This window comes from Sardina pilchardus, chromosome 5 (assembly GCF_963854185.1).
Source record: "Sardina pilchardus chromosome 5, fSarPil1.1, whole genome shotgun sequence".
In the NCBI taxonomy this organism is placed as follows: Eukaryota; Metazoa; Chordata; class Actinopteri; order Clupeiformes; family Clupeidae; genus Sardina; species Sardina pilchardus.
The window spans coordinates 12,967,725-12,987,753 of record NC_084998.1 but is presented as its reverse complement, the minus strand read 5'-3'; the positions used below and the strand labels follow the sequence as shown (position 1 = coordinate 12,987,753).

Sequence of the window (20,029 nt, the reverse complement as noted above, 5' to 3'; positions counted from 1 at the left end):
GAGGGGTCAGAATACAGGCTGTGGAAGCAGAGGGGGGCAGCGGAATCTCAAACAACAGGAAGAGAATCTCTGCACACACACACACATTTTCACCCACACATGCCCCACTCACATAGCCTACATACACAAGCTCTCTCACATATGCATGGAGCCCCCCCCCCCCCCCCCACACACACACACACACACACACACACTCACACACACACACCCTCACACACACCATACACACACACACACACACACACACACACACACACACACAAACAGGGTTCAAGTACTGTCAACAGAAGACTTGGGGCTCCGGAACTATCAGAAGGGAAAGTGTGTGACAGGGGGTGGTGTGTCAGGAAGCGCACACACACACACACGCGAGCGCTCTATGTGTCTGAGATGTGATGGCCATCCAGGTCTCACCTCCTGAAAGAGGCCAAGAGGCTTTCTATTTATACATTACTCTTTATTAGGGCTGTTTATTTTCTTACTGTAATCAATAAATCTCACTATTATTTTTGATGATTAATCAAGTTGTTTGTTTGGTCTATGAAATGGCAGAAAATTAATGATGATCAGTGTTTCCCAAAGCCCAAGATGATGTCCTTGAATGCACTGTGATGTCCTCACACCAAAGACAAATTAACAGTTGATGAGTTGAATCGATCAATTTGCTAGTTGACAAAAAATAAATTCATCAATTCCTCCTTGCAGGCCTACTACACATTGCAGTTTATTTTTTGTTTGTTTGTGTGTATGTCTTTGGCTCTTTCACATTATATGGTTATATAGCAACTTCCTATTTTCTTCATGTCAAGCACTTTGAATTTTAAAAGACTTAATTAAGCAGGACACTCGCTCAATATGAGCTAGGGCAGCATATGGCCATATACACAAGCTTTTCCTTTAACAGCTAAAAAACACTTCAGTTTCCAAATCTGTACAAATCTGAAACATGCATGCCAGTCTATGTATGTCACCTCAGGATCAAGAACCATACATTTCAACGTCAGAAGAGTCTGCCTGGTAGTGGTCAAGAGGAATAGCTCTGTCCATTACCCACATGCACTGTGGTAAATCTAAATCATTGGGGTTCAGATTTGTGTAACGGTGCCTCTCCAGCCGTTTGCGCCTTCACCCTGGAGATGAAAACATTCCTGACCAAAGCCTGACTTAACCAGACTTAGGGACTGGAGCGCCGGGTGCCTGTGGGCAGGCCTGCAGTGCGGAGATATGCGAGGAGGCCACGGTGGACGGAGACGCAGAGGAGAGAGAGGAAGGGGGGGGGGGGGGGGGGGGGGGGGGAGAGATAACAAATCTTTTAGCGGAGGTGTGAGGTCTTCTGGGGCGGAAGGCACCAGCAGGGCACAGCTGGAGCTGGTCAGTGAGGTCGCCAGATCCAGTTGCCATGGCAAAGGTCAGAGCAAAGAGGATAACAGATAAATAACGCAGAATCAGCAGGACAGTTGGACGAGGTGGGGGCGTGAATAGAAAGTGGTGGACCGCAAATGGACATTGTTTCAGATGACGTCCAGGACTTGTTTGATATTGAGACTTAAGAACTAATGGTATTTAACACAAACACAGCTGAATGCATGTGCCCATGTCTAGCACCCACTGTGATCAAAAATAAGATCTAATTATGCAGTAAATAGGCCTACTGTACTTATTTGTTACAGCCAGTATCTATAGCTAACGGACCAGGGGGCAGTCAAGCAAGTACTTTTTACAAGAACAGTAAGACTGAGGCAAAAAAGGGAAAGTGAAGAAAACTAGGACTGCCTTGTTGGGTCATCTAAAGTGACAAAAGCAGAAGCCCACTGTCCATGTCCATGTACAGTTTTAAAGCAAAAGGAAAATTAAACAGTTAAGCTGATATACTTCTATGTAGCCTACTATATGTGAATACTGTCTCAAAAGCGAGTCTGCAATAGAACATGCTCATATACTCGGTCCTGTGGCTGTATTAGATCAGAGTCATAGGCCTATGCGGCTTTGTAGCCTATAGCCTAGATCTGCTCTGCCCCCTGCTGGTAAAGGTTGTCACAGACGTCGTACTTTTGACATCAATTAGGCCTAAGCCCAAACTAAGCGAAAACAGGCAATGCTCGTAGAGTTTATTTCTGTGCTCATTCATAAAGCTTGGCTCGTTCATTTTTCAAATACAGTGTTTTGACGCACTGACAGTGGTATAGAATGTGAATTGACAGTCAAAAATTAATTCGAGATTAATTTGGCAAGGTTAAGGATTACTTATCCATATCAAAACAGAAAGTAGAAAATATAGCAAATCTGTCACTGAGTGTCAGTTCAGTGAGAAGAAAAGATAGCAAAAACAAACCATCGAACTCGCTCAGAGCACACATAAGGATCGAGTCAGAACCTCTATGCTCAAGGCTGAGAGGTCAGACGGGTTTTAACCACTAGATGGAGTATACAACCACACATGCAACAGAGGCCCTCCAACATCGGACATCTGGCCATGAGATCTGGCCACTGGTAGGATGTCGACAGACAAGGCGAGCTCTCCGAGATGTGTCTACACAAAAAGTTGCTATCAAAATAATTTGCACGAGCAAAAGTTGTGATACTACATATCCCATCATTACAATGTTTCTCGTAGTTTGTTCAACTTCAGCCATGTCTGAATTGGCTCATGATATCGATATTTGCATCCTGGTTCCATTAGAGAGAAAATGGATAGAGAGAAGTGCATGAATAGTATACCACTGAGAAGAGTAACCATAGGAAAGTTGGAGCGAAAGACATGGGCTTGGACGCCAGGCCTGTCATTCAACGTTGATTAATTAGGTGAAACTGATACTTTCATCAACTATGAGCCTATCCATTACTGCGAGAAAGTGCTTGCAGTGGCACTAACTATAACATACATTATTTCTTCAGCTTCTCCTAAAGCCAGATTCTGGACCGATGGACCAAGTTTCGACTTAGATTACAAATGAGCTTTATGTCCTCTATTATGATTAACACAAGGAGATGAGACGTTTGTGGCCTGTTGTTGAAAGTAACTACTACATTCAGCCCGTAGGTGCTGAGGGGCGCTGTTTCGGCTGCATATCGCAGGCCTCGGTCGCCATTGCTTCGGCTGTGCGTGGCAGTGTTGTCGGCAAATCATCAGACAAAAGTGACACTCAATGTTCTCAGCGTCCGTCTCATGTCATTTGCGTTTACACATGTTAGCGACGGCACAATTTTTGCATCAAGAAAAAAAGGAAAGAATGCAGCCAGAGCGCACCTTGTTGTGGCTCCTTTAAAACAGACGGTCAGGCTTACTCGGCTACCTTCTTTCATATAAACTTTATCCCCAAATAACCACAATGATTTCCTCACGCAGAGATGACGGAAAGACCTATAATTACGCATTTTTTGCCCAACTGCGTCACCAGTTATCTAAATTTAGCCGCGACGGCCACAGGCAGTGATTGAAGCAAACGATGTCACCAAATACACCCCTCCTCTATTCTGTTGGATACAGCAACGCCAATGAGATCATAAAATCACCAATTCAGTGCGAACATCACAAATATGGCACAGTACACCACAACTCTGGCACTGTTCTTTGTTTTGGTGAGGTACAGTTGAACGCACATGATAGGCGCCCTCTTTGCCTGCTGGCAGCTCACATTTCCTGTGGGCAGTTATATTTTGGCACAAATTATCATGTATATCTACTTTATTTCGACTGTTCAGATGTTTGTTGTTTAAGATGTTACAACTTGGGTAATAAGGATTGAGCACGACAAATTCTACCACATCTACCACAAACTCGCGCATGAAACTGAGAATGGATATCTTATGCGTTTTATGTGCAGTTGCAATCGAAATGTTAACACTTTGTGGCCTGTTCAGAGCTACAGACTCCATTTTGAAGCAGGGAATAGACTTTAAAACTCCCCTGAACGAGGAGCAGATACAGTATATTAGCTTAGTGACAGTGATTGCAAAATGTTATAGTGCATTTCAAATACACCTCCGTGTATTTCTTAGACATTTTCACCCCTTGTGTCAGATGTAATTTAATACGTTTGGCACGCACGTTGAATTGTGTTCTTACATTTCTGAAGCATGAAATCATATGACAGCAGCCTCCGAATGACTGTCAATCAAAGGCAATTAAAATATGTCATTAACACTTAACTGACATGGATTTTTAACTATGCACCGCAACCACTGTACTTCTCTCTCTCCCTCTCCCTCTCTCTGGGGGCTGGGTACAGGAGCGGATTGGCTGTTTGAAGACAGCTACGGACAGCCACGGCTTCAACCAGATACAGGGGCAGGTCGACTGCAAGGAAACAATTATTCGAAAAGTAGTATTGAGGGTATGATAGTTCCATAGGGGTAACGCACGCAGTGTAGATGAACGGTGTTTAGCAGTCAATTGCTTTCATCACTCTTTATTCACAAGTCTATTTATATTGAAAGGGGCGGGCGGTGAGTGATAGCTAGCTCAAGAGCCAGGGATATGTGGTGAGGTCCTTGGCCTAGTATTACTGGGATTTTGCTGATCCACTTTCACAAATTTGGAATTAAGTGCATTTCCAGCCCCAAACTGAAGAATTTTAAAGTATTGTTGTTATGGGAAACGTTTAAATGGTAAGATTTCGCTGGAATTTATCTCATCATCATATTTTATATGCGCTTATTTCAGAAATGTATAAACCATGTAGACAACCATTGAGTTCAGGGATAGAGCATGTATGTGAGGACGAGTGCTTGCGTGTTAGCCTGCGAGTTACACTTGTCATCAGGTATATTAGGCAGCGACTCGTGAGCCGTTCAGTGCCTTGGTGATGTACTCTCGCGTTATCGTTTGCTCACCCTATTGCACAGCTGCGGCAAGAAAGAGCTTAATATAACGCGTGTTATCAAGATATATAAGAAGGATATCGCGGGTAACCATTCATCACAGACTGATTTGAGAATCGCTGGAACATACGTTAGTTTAGGACAAATGACATAGAATCGTAGTTGGCTCGTAGATGGGTTTAGTCCACGAGCGGAGCGCATATTTTAGACTAGCAATATAGCGCACATTTCGACCTGCCAGGGGATGAACAGTCAAGGTGTCTTATGCATCAAGTAGCCTATGGCCCTCGACACGAAATGTTTTTTAACATTCAGTCAACTCGCAGCAATAGATTATTCTCCATTTTTAATTCTGCACAGTAGCAGAGTTTTATTTCACACAACATTGGAGGTACAGTAATGGAATATTTTATCTGACATTTCAGACTTCGGGAGTGTGATATGATATTGACACACATTAAATGAATGATCATGTCAGTTTTTGTAAAGACTTGACATTTATAGTTGAATTATATTATATATACTGTATATGATTACAGTGAATATAACCCCTCCATTTTATCATCCTGTAGATGTTGATGTCATGACACCATGACTGAGCCTAATGAAGAAGAAATCAAGAATGCCTTGGACAGCGGTTCAAATCCAGAGAAACACTCATCGTCGGATGCCCATAATTCTTGCATCAACATCAATGGAGAGGAGTGTGAAGCAGTGTCCAAAACTCCACACACTGCATCCAAGAGCTCATCAGTCCAGAAATACAATCAGCAGTACCCTTCTCTGTCTTACAGCCCCCTGAAGAGGCTGCGGGACCTGACATCCATGGTGAGCCACCCCAACTTGCCTCTTCCTGAGAGGAACATTCAGGAGGTGACGAATCTCACACACATAAGGAAACGAGTGAGCAGAACCAGGTATGCTAAGCACATACACCAGGCCACTTCAAGCGATGCCAGAGTGGCTGCAGCTTTTCTTCCTGATGCAAACTCTGAGAAGAAGGATGACCTGTCAGGTCCATCTGATGCAAGCACTGGACAGCACACGCTGGGCCCTGTAGACCAACACTGCCTGCACTTTGAGTCCATTTTATTAGAGGACGGAGATGAAGGCCCAGAGGCAGAGGAAGACACTGAAGCACTTTTGAAAGGGAAAGGTCAAGGGTCAGATGACTCACTGTCAACCTGTGGCACAGCAGGAGAAGTTGGGGTCACCAGAGGTCACACGGTTGATGAGGATCCCAAGACAAAGCACATCGTGGCCAAACAGAGGGCAGCTCCTGCCACTATAGACAGCTGTGTTATGGAAACAACAGAGATGGAATGTGAAGACGGTCCAGATGAGGATGTGGACAATGACTGGGGGGCATCCAGTCCCACACAGTCAACAATGGCAAGTCCTGGTGTTTTTATTTTTTATTTTTCCAAAGTAGTAAATGACCAAATAACCACTGACACGACATAGTCCATTAGCCAATGGATGGTTGAACATGTCTGATACCAGTAGTTTAGACGCAGGGTGTTAGATGAATTAGTTGACTACACTTTATAGTGTTGTTTATGAATTAATAATGTGGGTATTGCTACTGACTGAGTCACCAAAATGATTTGCTTGCAAGGACAGTCATGGAAATACATTTATGCTATAGGCACACAACTCTCACTGCCTTGTGAGTTGATTTGGATAACAATGCATGACCGTGTAAATCTCTTGGGATACCATGAAATTATACATGTAATGCACTGAAAATGACTAAAATGCTCTTGAGTATATATCCATGCAAATATGTACATATTACATCATTCATATAGAGTTTCGGTATATGAATAATTCAAATGTTTCCCTGGAGAATGAGCTTTGATGTCATATAATATAACATCATCTTGTCTGGTGTCTACTGGCAGACCAGCAGCCCAAAGAAGAGTCTTCTGGTGAAGTATATGGAAAGGGAGGTAATATGGGCAAAGTTCAATCGCAGACCATGGTGGCCTTGTCAGGTGATTCTGAACCCAACACAGGGAGTGTACCACAGAATAAAAGGTATGACCTGATGCACGAATGAAAGTATTTTTTTAGCTTCTGATTTTACATGAGCATGTTATTGTGTCGATTAAATGACCAGTGTGATAAACAGTCTTGTATGACGTTTGTGTACTCTGGACTTTCTTCAGAGTCAAGCGACAGACCTTGTCGTCAGTACTTTGTCCGCACATTTGGGGAGCCCGTGGAGATGGCCTGGGTGCCTGGGAAGGCCACACACACTTTTGAGGGCGGTCACGAGTTTGAGCATCTACCTGTGCTAAGGAGGAGAGGCAGACAAAGAGACAAAAACTACAAATACACTGTAATTGTTTTGTTTTTTAAATAATCAGAGGCGGACATCACGGTTCCTGAAAGTAAAAGTTACCTATATTCCTATAGCCTATAGTACCTATAGTCATATATTCTTTCTACCTCTTAACACAGGTGATAATATATGACTAATTATCTGATCTACCTGACTGGTAATCAGGATGAGCTGGCTCACTAAATGGTTGGATCAAATATTTGGCAGGACTTTTACTTTATGAACCTGGGATGTCCGCCTCTGTAAATAACAAACAATCTTTGCAGAAACTTTTTACTTTTGAGAAAAACATAACATTTTAGATAGATCATTTTAATTCTCGGTTGAATCTAGGGTATGTATTAGAAAGTAGGGGTCTGGTCATGGAAAGTGAACACTTTTATGTTTATAATCCTTGTGACCATTGTTGTTGTTTTAGATACCCAAGAGGTTTCTCGAGCCCTGGAAGACCAGCGTGGCAGAAGCTGAAGCCATATTCGCGGGCCAGCCGAAAAAGTCCATGTGTGAATCTGATGTTTCAGATGAGACTTTCAGTAGCACTATTCCAGGAGACAAGATCTCAACAACTCCCATGTGCCAGTCATCCTCTGGCGGTGTCCATTCAGGTGGTGATGACTTGCACCCAAGCCACCCATTGGTAACAACAGACAAAAACATTTCTAAAAATATACATAGAGTCAGAAAGAATCCATGTCCTAAACACAGTTTGATTACAAAAAAACATGTCTCTAACTTTAAAAATGTCCCTACTGAAGAGAAGCCAGATGGAATTGGAGATAATCCTTATTTGGATATTGACTCGGTACCAAGGATTTTGTGTCCTAAAGCCAATGAACGGCCATCTAAAACACAATCAGCTCAGCCATCAATTATAAAGAAGGAGGAGAGGGTCCCGGGTGAGAAGGGTGGTCTTTGGTTCAGCAGACCAGGGAAGGGGCATTCGCTTGGAGGCACCAGCCGTCCAGGCATAAAACTCGTCCGAAGCTCCTTTGTGAAGGGAGTCTGCAGGAAGAAGACGTTTGAAGGGCCGAGCACAAAATGGAGGGGAAACAAAACACCAGGTCTGGAACATCTCTCTGATGAGTCCATGCAGGCCCTAAAGGGTCGACTGAAGTGCCTCCCGGCAAGTAGTCGCCTAATGATTAAAGCACTCAAAGCCCTGGAGGAAGATAAAGCTGTTTCAACATCTCTTTCTGGCCACACAAGCCCCACGCCCATAAAGAGTGAAGGGGGAAAGCTCTGTACCAAACTCACTCCAAAAGAAATGGCAGCAGCAGAACCTGATTGCAAATCCCAGAATGCCACCTCTCTGACTACAAACAAAGACCAAGTAGAACCCCTGTCTCCAGAGGATAGTGAGGGTGCAATCAAATCTGAAGATGAAGCTTCACTGATAACCACAAAACCAGTTGCCATCTCCTCCCCACCCAATTCTGTGAAGACAGAAGGAGAGGTGTGTGAGGAACCTCCAGTTGCCTCTCCACAGCCATTAGTCTTAATGGTTGATGATCTTGCTGACATGAAAGAAGTCACATTCAAATCGTTAACAGATGAGGACAGTGGCCAGCCTGTGTCTTTTCAACCAGACACAAACTACAAGTTTAGCACTTTCTTAATGCTTCTCAAGGACATGCATGACACTCGGGAAATACAAGGTAAACCTCTTCTCTTGGAGCCTGACAGCCCAAGTGCACTCATCAAAGAGGAACCATCCCTGCTTCCAGAAGAGGACCTACTGACCTGTCTAGCGAAGGCCTCCCAAGCCAGGGGCAAAAGTTGTCCAAAAAGGAAGACAAAGCAGCCAAAAACAAAGCAAAAATCAGGGTCCCGACAGAGAGCAGAAAAGCCGCAACATAGTCCGACCAGCAGCCTGTATAAGTACTCTTATACAAATGTGAATCAAAGAGGGCCAAAGAGTGGACTACTTGGAGCAAAGAGCAGCCCAGGATTCCTTGATGTGCCTTTTGAGTGTGCTTCTGGTGGAGTTCCTCTGGATGGGCACATACAGGAGCGGTCTCTGCTGGCAGAGGATGCTACTGGGGTACATTTCTTGGACAGCGCCCCGAAAAAGCGCTGGCAGAAATTTGAACAGGACAGCAGAGAGACGGACAACAGTGGTCATGAGAAAGAACGACCACTAAACACCTCCTTCAAGGGTGATGGAGTCTCTGTGCCAAAGAATGGTCTAGACCAAGGCAGAGCTTCCAGCTCAAATGAAGGTACATCAGTTAGTCAGACTAACTCCACAGAAGGTAAGGAGACTTTATAAATGTATATCAGCATTTAAATAAAGCATATTATGGTGTACAATTTGGTGTTTAAAAGTGCCACTAAGAACAAAATTGAAAACTAACTGTACTTGAGTGTCTTCTCAAAGTTGTTGAAATCTTGTTATCCATAGCACATACACAATCCAAACGCCTTAGAAAACCCAGCAAAAGACTTATTGAATGGACAGAGGAATATGATCAGATATTTTCCACAAGGAAGAAAGCAAAGAAAAAAATTGAGTCATCTGCAAAGGCAGCTCAGGTAAAATATAACTCCGATATGTACAACATACACAACTCAAGGGGGATGTGCATGTTCAATTGCTGTTATATTTTCATATTTCTGCCATTTGATTGTCCAGTCGGGTATCATAAATCAAGAAGGGTTTGCACCAGACAAAGAAATGGAAGGAATCTCAAGGTCACTTCCTGAAATGCAAACCCCACCCCCAGAAGATTTGAAGACCAATGAAGAAATCGCACCACCAATCACAGAGAACCCTACATGCCAGGCCTTACCAATCAGCACGCTAACTCCACCTCCAGAGGTTGGTTGTGATGAAGGATCTGTACTGAATCAAGAGCAAATTGAGTCTGGTATGAAAACCCTCATAACTTTCATTGATCATTATCATCTCATCATCATATTGATAACTAACAGATGAAATCAAGTGCTTCCCGGGCACTATTAGTCTCCACCAAATTTAGTTTTCTTTTTATTCATCTGAACACATGAAATGATACTCCATTTGTTTAAAGTAAGGAACTCTCTTCTTTAATCATATCATCTTCTTCCAGTTGATGGGCAACTCTTGAACAGAAAGCGACAAAGGAGGCCCACCCTGAAGCTTCTGGAAAGTTCAATAGAGGCAGAGCCCATTTTAACGCTAAAGAGAAAGGTGAGGCAGGTCGACATGGGTCCATGCTATCACATAGGCTATTTAAAATTCTGTTTTCTGTTGTAGAATATTACATATAAGTATTATGTTGAATCGAAGCTGTGCACAATCAGACTACACACACACACACACACACACACACACACACACACACACACACACACACACACACACACACACACACACACACACACACACACACACACACACACACACACACATACACACACACACACACACATACACATACACACATATATATCCATCTATTAGGGTGGTTAATCAAACTGGCATCTGATTCTATAACCACATGTAAGTGTGATGTGATGGTATGATTTGGTATGAATCATGTAATCTGATCCTCTATGGAATGGTGATCAATGCCTGAGATCAATCCTAGTGAAAGGGTTGTGGGTCTGGGAATGCCCTCTTTTGGATTTGCTTTTCTCCACATTGAAATTGAGGCCTTTCCTTCAGTAATGTTAAACTGCACTCTCGTTCACAGGTGAAAGCACTGAAAAGTAGTTCTGGTCATAACATCATCTCAGGTTTGTATGATTAGAATTTTAGAAGTTATAAAGACTTAATTATCAAGTTTGACACCATGTATACATGTATTATTCATGGTTAATTGCCTATGTGTTTTGCTGAAGGCATTGGTGAAGGTGAACTCCAATTAGATGTGTTATTATCTTACTCTTTGTAAAGACTCAGAGATTTCAGGCAAAATGAAAGGAAAGACAGCAATGTTACCAGGACTTACCGACTCCCCAGCCCTTTTAAATTTGGAAAAAGAACCAGACTGTTCACCTGCTGCCTCCGAAAGTGGTAGCTTAATTGACTTCCATGAAGAAGATGTGGATGATTTTAACTCAGAGGTCAGTATGTTCATCTTCTAGTATCACTCTTAGGTTATCAATGGTATAAAGAATCATAATTTGCTCAGTTTTCAATAGCGTTGTGGACATCTCATCAGGTGATTTCAGCCACCACTGACTCTTCTATGGTGTCGACTGGGCCTTTTGCTACTGCGGAGAGTCCTGCTCTTCATAAGAGGTATTTTGAAGAGAGAAGTGACACTGCTATGCTGCGAGAGAATGTTTGTCAGGTGAGCTGGGTTTGTATTACAGTGATATGATATTACATTGCTATGCCATATGTCCAAGTTATGATGTAAAGTAATGATCTTAAAATCACTTCACCCAGAGGCGACATTATGGCTACAAGTAGAGCAGGCTGCAGGGTAGAATGCATTCTGTGCAGAAAAGCAAAGGTGGCACACTTTCTTAGACATTTCTAGGTTACTTGTTATCAGTGTCGATGTGCGAGTAACCAAGATTACTGTGGCAGTGAAGTGATATACGTAGATCCATAAATATGGTGTATTGTGCTCTGTCCCCGGTCAGGTGTGTGAGAACCCTGGGGATCTGATCATGTGCGAGGGACAGTGTTACGGATCCTTCCATCCACGCTGTGTCGGTCTCTCAGAGCCTCTGCAGAGGAAGTTTGTCTGTCAGGAGTGTAGTTCTGGTAAGGGTGTGCCATTCTATCGTTCTCTCTTGCTAGTGGTTTAGTTTGGTTTGAACTCAACACAGCACTAAGGGCCCACCCTATTTGTATTCTGATAAGCAGTGTGTTCCACATTCCGCAACAGCTTTTTGGCCAGCAATAGGTGGTTCACGTTTCTTCATTTCAGTCATTAATTGGATTGATGGAAGGCTTTGGAAACATATCCTTTACCGTAATTTCCCAGCTATTGGCCGCGGCTTATACATCGATTTTGGAAAAGTTCTTCAGCTATGAGGTTAATACACCGGGGCAGTTAATATGGTATTAATATGATTTTGTTTCTTTTAACTTGCATAAAACACTGTCCTACGGCTTAAACACAATGATGCTAATACACAGGAAATGACTGTACTCTTTGGATATTGACCAAACAAGTGGTTGTTTATGCAACTTAAAAAAACATCCTCCTGTCTGTGCTCCAAAGCCTGAAGTCCACTGCAGGGTTGTTGCCCCAGAGTCTCCTCTCATGCTTGTGTCCACTCCCACAGGTGTGCACCCCTGTTTTGTGTGCAGGAAGTCGGGGGATGCGGCGCAGCGCTGTGTGGTTCCGACGTGCGGCAAGTTCTACCACGAGAAGTGCATCATCGAGCACTCCCCCACCGTGCCGCTGGCCTGCGGGTTCCGCTGCTCTCTGCACGTCTGCCTCTCCTGCTTCATCACCAACCCCACCAGCACCTCAGCGTCCAGCGGTGAGTCTGTCTCTGTTGTGTTACGCCTCCCATGGACACGGTGTTGAATGACTTCTTATTCTGTTGATTTGGGGGATTTCCCCAAAAGGGACGGATCTCCCATCAAGTGCAAGTAATCAAAACAAACTAATCATAACTGTAGTGAATCAGTAATCATTGAAATAGCATGATGCACCACAATAACTATATCTTAATTATATTTAACATGGCAGTCAACCTTAGGAGCATTTAACTTTCTGCGTTTCAGTGCTTCCTTGGCCTAGGCCCACAACATTTCAGAAAGACTGAGTAGATATTAGATTATATTAGATAGAAGGATTGAACAGATGAGCAACAGTAGAACAGATCATTTGGTCAGTTAAATCTTCCAGCCCAAAGGCGTGTTTTGTCATCTGAGCACACTTTCATCCCAATCAAGTCTGCATATTTTTGTATTGATGTGTGTGTGTGTGTGTGTGTGTGTGTGTGTGTGTGTGTGTGTGTGTGTGTGTGTGTGTGTGAGTGTGCGTGTGTGTTTGTGTTTGTTTTTGTTGTGTCTGTTTAGGTCACTTGACCCGCTGTGTGAGGTGCCCAGTTGCTTATCACGCCAACGACTCCTGCATGGCAGCTGGCAGCATCCCCTTGACGGCCAACAGCTTCCTGTGCCCCAACCACTTTGTGCCCCGCAAGGGCTGCCGCAACCACGAGCACGTCAACGTCAGCTGGTGCTTTGTCTGCTCCGAGGGTCAGTCCTCAAGCCTGCTGGACACCAGGCCAGGGCCAGATCAGCAACTTATGGCACATAGAATACTCTCACAGTCAGTTGTGGTGTATTGACATGGTAATTGTCTTACCTGTGTTCTCTCTCTCGAAACTAGGGGGCAGTCTTCTGTGCTGTGAGTCATGCCCTGCAGCTTTCCACAGAGAATGCTTGAACATCAGCATGCCAGAGGGAAGCTGGTTCTGCAATGACTGCCGTGCTGGGAAGCGACCTCACTACCAGGAGGTGGTCTGGGTCAAAGTAGGCAGATACAGGTCAGTCTAGACAAAAATTCACAACGTTTTTTTTTGTTTGCTTGTCTGTCTGCACATGTGTTTGCTTGCATGAGGTGAGCCCTTGCAGCCCGTGCTGAGATGGTCCTCTTCAGCCTGATGTGTCTGCATCCCAGCAGGTGGTGGCCGGCTGAGGTCAGTCATCCCAGAGACATCCCAGACAACATTCTACGGATGAGGCACGACCTGGGGGAGTTCCCCGTGCACTTCTTCGGCTCCAACGACTACCTGTGGACCTACCAGGCCAGAGTGTTTCCGTACATGGAGGCAGATGCCAACGGCAAGGAAAAGATGGGGAAAGGTGTCGACTCCACTTACAAAAAAGGTGCCAGAGTTCTTGCAGGGTTATAGGTTCACAGTTGGCAGCTGATGTTGTTACAAACTTGCAGACCTGACAACGTTTCTCCTCCTTTATTATTAATATATTATCATCCTTATTAATATCAGACTGTATCTTAAAGGAATGATCCAGAACGAAAACAATCTGGGGTCTATTTCCAATTGCTAACAGGCTCAAACAGTTGTTTGAGAGCATGACATTAATTGGTGCCATTTTGACCAAGACAGTCGTTTGCATTAACACCAAATTGTGCATAGGGCATAGAGACATGTTTAAAACAAACTCTATTTTTCACTACTGACAATATTCCAAATAGAATGACACTTCTGTGGTAGTGTGGTGAGGTGGTCTACAGACAAATCAAAGTATTGTAAATGTTGTAAGTGTTATTTTAGGGTATGATTTTTAGCCTACCTTACCATACCTTTACCACGTTGAAGAAGAGGCTTTAACAAGATGATTAACGAATGCAGCGCAAGCCATAGTCAGTGAACGCGAGATGAGAGTCGGCTACTCTGGTTTACACTTCATTCGCTTATGGACTTGTTGGGCCTTTCCTTCAAGATGGCAGTGACAGGTGTATCAATGTCCTTTGCACTTGCATTGTAAGACAATTTGGTGTTAATGCAAACTACTGTCTTGCTCAAAACGGCACCAATTAATGTAATTATGCTCTCAAACAACTGTTTGAACCTGTTAGCTTCTGGAGACATACCCTAGACTGTTTTTGCTCTGGAACATTCCTTTAATCAAAACATGGAATGAAAGGATAGGGCGTTCTGTGTTTCTCTACCACCAAGCTCATTAAATTAGTATCTTACAGTGCATATTCTCTGTCATTACTCTGCATCTCCAGCTCTTGAGGAAGCTGCCAAACGGTTTCAGGAACTGCAGGCGGAGAAGGAGCTTAGGCAACTTCAGGAAGACAGGCGCAATGACAAGAAGCCACCACCCTACAGGCATATAAAGGTATGACATGGACATCAAACTAGGGAATGTACAGGGAACTAAACCAAAATGATTTCAATCTGGCTGTATGAGTTAAACCAGTGGTTCTCAAACTTTTTACAGCGAGTACCACCTCAGAGAACAATTTCCTCTCCAAGTACCACCATTTTGACCAGCATTAAAATACTGTTGGCCAATGTAAATATATTTGATATTGTACACACTGTTTTGCATTGTTTGTTTGTTTGTTTTTTCAAGAAAGACAAAAACTAGTTTAAATTAAATGTTTCATTAGATGTAATTTTCTATCATTTGAAGTGATTATTTAGACTTCAAGAAATAAAACATCTTGGAGACTCCCAGAGTACCACAACAGAGAGTCCGCTGCCACCGGTTTTACCCGTACCACAGTTTGAGAACCACTGAGTTAAACAATAGCAAACTTGTTCAGTTAACGGAAATCTAATAGCCTCTGAATACTAGGGACATTAGGCCTACTCTTCTCCACTACCTAGATTGGCATTCTTGTCATTCCTTTGATTGAATAGGTAAACAGGCCCATAGGCAAAGTCCAGATCATCACTGCTGACCTCTCAGAGATCCCCCGGTGCAACTGCAAGGCGTCCGACGAGAACCCGTGTGGCATCGACTCGGAGTGCATCAACCGCATGCTGCTGTACGAGTGCCACCCGCAGGTGTGCCCGGCGGGCGAACGCTGCCAGAACCAGAGCTTCACCAAGCGCCAGTACTCCCAGGTGGAGATCTTCCGCACGCTCACGCGAGGCTGGGGACTCCGCTGCTGCTTGGACATTAAAAAGGTACCACAACAACTTTCAGCTAGACTTTAAAGAACCTAGACTGGGTAAATGCAGCCCGATCTGCTGGCGATTGGATTTCACCCTGCAATTCTGTCTGGAAACCTGCAGATTTAACTCTCCTGCTTCCTTTCCACGTTTGCTGGAATCAATCACAAACTGGCTCACCAGATCATTGGTCTGATTGGCTGAAGGACTATCCAAGCATACAGACTCATTTGAACTACCGATATGCCCGTTGATCACGCCTCTTGTGCAGTAAAAAAATACAGCGCAGACTCCCCAGACTAATATTCAGTCTCGAAAGATTGAGCTTAGTCTGGTGATAGCCAGCTGGAAGTTTAAATTTGCTTCCTCTGAGGTTCTATTTCCTTGTCAAGTTTAAAAATGTTTTGTTGTTTTGTTCTTTTTAGGGGGCATTTGTGAGTGAGTATGTTGGAGAAGTGATTGATGAGGAAGAGTGTCGGGCTCGAATAAAACATGCACAGGAAAACGACATCGGCAACTTCTACATGCTGACACTGGATAAGGTCAGAAGCTGTTTACTGTAATACGTACTGTATATTTTAATTCTGAAATGTTCATGTCATGGCAAACACCTACGTAGATTCCTCTTTATTAGCAGCAGAAAGCTCCCAGACAAACTGCTTTCTGATAAATTAAAGTCACAGAGAACTTCACTTTCATTCTTCATCTTGCTTTAAGCTTATTTTCACATCAAGAAAAACCATGTATGCTATCTAAAAAACATTTTTGCTTGATTTAGATGTGCATGCTGTCAACTCAACGCCATAAATAGGCAGGTAGAAGTTACGACTTGCAGCTCTGCATTAACAGCTAGACTCTTCATTACCTTTCTCCCCCAGTGCACAATGAAAACTCACACATCCATTACAGTCGTAGATTTACAACCATTCAGGGTTTATCTAATGTTCTTTTAATGCTTGGCTTTGGTCTGCGTTTGCTTGGCTTTGTACAAGGAATCTTGTTCTGAGTATTGCCACCACAAGCTATTTTTCAATCCAAAATTTGCCATTTGTATGAAATGGACCTTTGTTTCTTTCTCTGCCGGTTTTAAGATAAGTATGTACATCACATCTCCCTCTCACTCTCTCTCTCTCTCTCTCTCTCTCTCTCTGTCTGACTCCTGTCCTCAGGACCGAATCATTGATGCAGGGCCCAAGGGAAATGAGGCTCGTTTTATGAACCACTGCTGCCAGCCGAACTGTGAGACCCAGAAGTGGACGGTGAATGGAGACACCCGTGTGGGACTGTTTGCTCTGAAAGACGTAACAGCTGGTGAGTGTCCAGCACACACTATTAAGGATGATCGCTAGACAGACTGAAGATTCCAGTCTAATACAGTAGAGGAAGATGATGCTGGGCCTAAACCTGCAGACCACATGTGTCAGAGAACACACACACACACACACACACACTCATCTGGTAGAGGGATCAAGGCTCTGAAAAGATCTTTCAAAAAGACTTGGAAATGAACTCGTAGACAGTTGTTTACGTTCTATAATTGTTTCAAGGACACCGTTTCCCTCACACCACTCCCAAGTTAAAAGAAATAAACATTTTCTTTTAGGCACAGAGCTCACATTCAACTACAACCTCGAGTGCCTGGGCAACGGGAAGACTGTGTGCAAATGTGGGGCATCCAACTGTAGTGGCTTCCTCGGCGTCAGGCCAAAGGTGAGCATGGTAGACGTAGGAGGGAGATGAAAAGGTGTAATTATAGCGTCTAAGTGGAGCACTATCATAGCAATGAGATTGTGTTAAGGGAAACAAAAACACCTTTACTCTTCAGACGGCTGTAACAATGCTTCGAGAGATGCTTTTACAACAATACTTAGTTGCCCTCCTTTGTAATATGAACTACTTAAACTTAGCTACACTTTTACATACATTTTTTGATGTATAGAAGACCTGAATCCATCTCTTCCCATGTTGATTTCTCGCTTTTGTTGTTGGCAAGAACCAGCCCCGTGACGAGGACAAGGCGCGCAGGCAGAAGCGAAAGGTTCAGCTGAAGCGCAAGCCGGCCAAGGTGGAGGTGACCAGAGAGCGGGAGGACGAGTGTTTCAGCTGCGGGGACTCCGGCCAGCTGGTGTCCTGCAAGAGGCCAGGCTGTCCGAAGGTGTACCACGCAGACTGCCTCAGCCTCACCAAAAGACCCGCAGGTGATTACGCCCCACAACAACTACAAGTTGTACACCTCCTCGTCATGGAACGGTCAGATAGAACAATTTCGAAAGAACGTATTTGTTTGTTGGAGTTTGATTTGTTGTGCTTGTACGTAGGTCGTTGGGAGTGCCCGTGGCACCAGTGCGACTTGTGCGGTCAGGAAGCGGCCTCCTTCTGCGAGATGTGCCCCAGCTCCTTCTGCGCCCAGCACCGCGACGGCACGCTCTTCATCTCCAAGCTGGACGGCCGCCTGTCCTGCAGCGAGCACGACCCGTGCGGCCCCGAGCCGCTGGAGCCCGGCGAGATCCGTGAGTACCAGCCTGCTCCCTCCTCCCCCGGCCCCCCGTCCTCCCCGTTCCCCCGCAACGCCGACACCGCCACCGACACCGAGGCCACTTCGCCACCGGCGAGCAAGCCGCCGCTGCCGCCGGGCCCGCCGGCAGACTCCTCTCCGGACTCCCCCTCGCCCGCATGCCATCCTGCCGCTCCGCCCGAACCCTCCGGAGACACGCACAGCCGCCACGGCGAGCCGCACACTCCGGGCACGTCCGGCGACGAGCCGACGAGAGACACGGAAGAGCCGCCGGAGGGAGAAGAGAAGGGCCCTGCTCAAAGCAGAGGAGGGGAGCCAGACACGGCGCTGGGGGAATCCGAGGAACCATAAGACTACTTACTCTTAACACAAGGTGCTCTGAACATACAATATAGTCTATAGCTACATCGATTAAAAAAGGACGTCTCACATCTTTCCATCGATTCCGTTTCATAGCATGGGTCTTTCTAACAGTTATCCCAGTGGTTTGGAGAGGTCTCTATCAGCCTTTTCTAACAGCAGTTCATTATCCCACTCACTCGGTCACATTTTGACTCAGTAGTTTTTTTTAATCCCTCTCAGTCATGTTTACATGTCATGCCTTTTGGAGGAGGTGAGTAGAGGACAATGAGATCAAGGGAGAGGCAGATCCTTAGACAGAGGGGACATGCCCCACTGATACCAGCCCTCCAATATTGACACACACACACACACACACACACACACACATGTACACAGAAACATCAACCACACCACAGAAACACATAAACCAATTTGAGGTCATCCTTCACGCATCTTGCGGCTTCTTCCCATTGCCTTACCACAAATGATCCTTTTTAAGCCAGACAACTATGGGAGAGGCGGCATGAGATAACGATACTGATGGAGAATTGAGGATCTGTATTACATATAAGCTCTGCTGTTGTGGATAAATGAGCTTGAATTACCAAATGAAAGCCTTGGCTTGGATTGATCCTGTTGTTCATTTTGTAGCCTGTAACATGAATGGGAGCAATCCCCCCCATCCCTCAACATTGTTGTTAATCTCAGTTTTAAAGTGCCAGATTGTCTGCCATGTTGCTGTTTTGATTCATGGTCATTTTAGCACTAAGAAAAAAAAATTGCAAGTGTATTGTCTGTGTTATATTTATATTCTAAAGATAGGTGGAACGCACAAAGAAAAGACTGTTATACTGTGGGCAGCACCTTAATGTCCAGGGAATGCTCTTTGCCATTTCCTACATGGTGGAGTATGACACTGTGTGTGTGATAATTTTGTTTTTTTCTCCAAAGTCATAGACGGAAATTGAGAGACTGAAATGTTACTAGATTGTTTGACCAACAAGGTGGCGTCCACTTGTTCAACGGGAGGTGGTGTTTTACTCTGTAGTTCAGAAATCTCCACGACTTTCAGAATGTGATGCATTTTTGCTCGGCATAGATGTTGCAATTTTTTCTCGTGATTGAAATCAGTTGGGTAAGTGTAAGAAAAAAAGTGCGGCAAAACAAGTCAGACGTTTCACTCTAGTAGTCACTAAAAGTGCGGCAAAACAAGTCAGACGTTTCACTCTAGTCACTAAAAGTACAAACTATGAGAGACAATATTGTTCTGAGAGAGAAGAAAACCAGTGAAACTGGTCCTTCTCTAAGAGGCATCTCTATATGGAGATCTGCGCATTCATCACAAATGGCAACAGATGTGTTTTTGTTCACCATTTCAAATCCATCCATATCTACACAGACCAAACAAATCCATTCTTAGTTTCTGTGACACAATCTCAGTGCTTGTGTGAGGA

General features: G+C 44.3%; 1 protein-coding gene across 1 annotated transcript; it reads left to right on the top strand.

The window, feature by feature from the left end:
* Nucleotides 1-5,993: 5,993 nt before the first annotated feature.
* nsd1b (nuclear receptor binding SET domain protein 1b) lies at nt 5,994-18,584 on the top strand. Its single transcript, XM_062535861.1, has 23 exons — nt 5,994-6,213; nt 6,726-6,861; nt 6,993-7,165; nt 7,587-7,773; nt 7,924-9,420; nt 9,570-9,700; nt 9,801-10,035; nt 10,237-10,337; nt 10,843-10,885; nt 11,046-11,215; nt 11,314-11,445; nt 11,744-11,867; nt 12,395-12,595; nt 13,140-13,319; nt 13,453-13,609; nt 13,747-13,952; nt 14,824-14,936; nt 15,464-15,733; nt 16,144-16,260; nt 16,888-17,029; nt 17,322-17,428; nt 17,712-17,916; nt 18,037-18,584. Exons 1-23 carry the CDS (start codon nt 6,124-6,126, stop codon nt 18,582-18,584), a joined length of 5,265 nt encoding a protein of 1,754 aa, XP_062391845.1. The 5' UTR covers nt 5,994-6,123.
* The last annotated feature ends 1,445 nt before the right edge of the window (nt 18,585-20,029 follow it).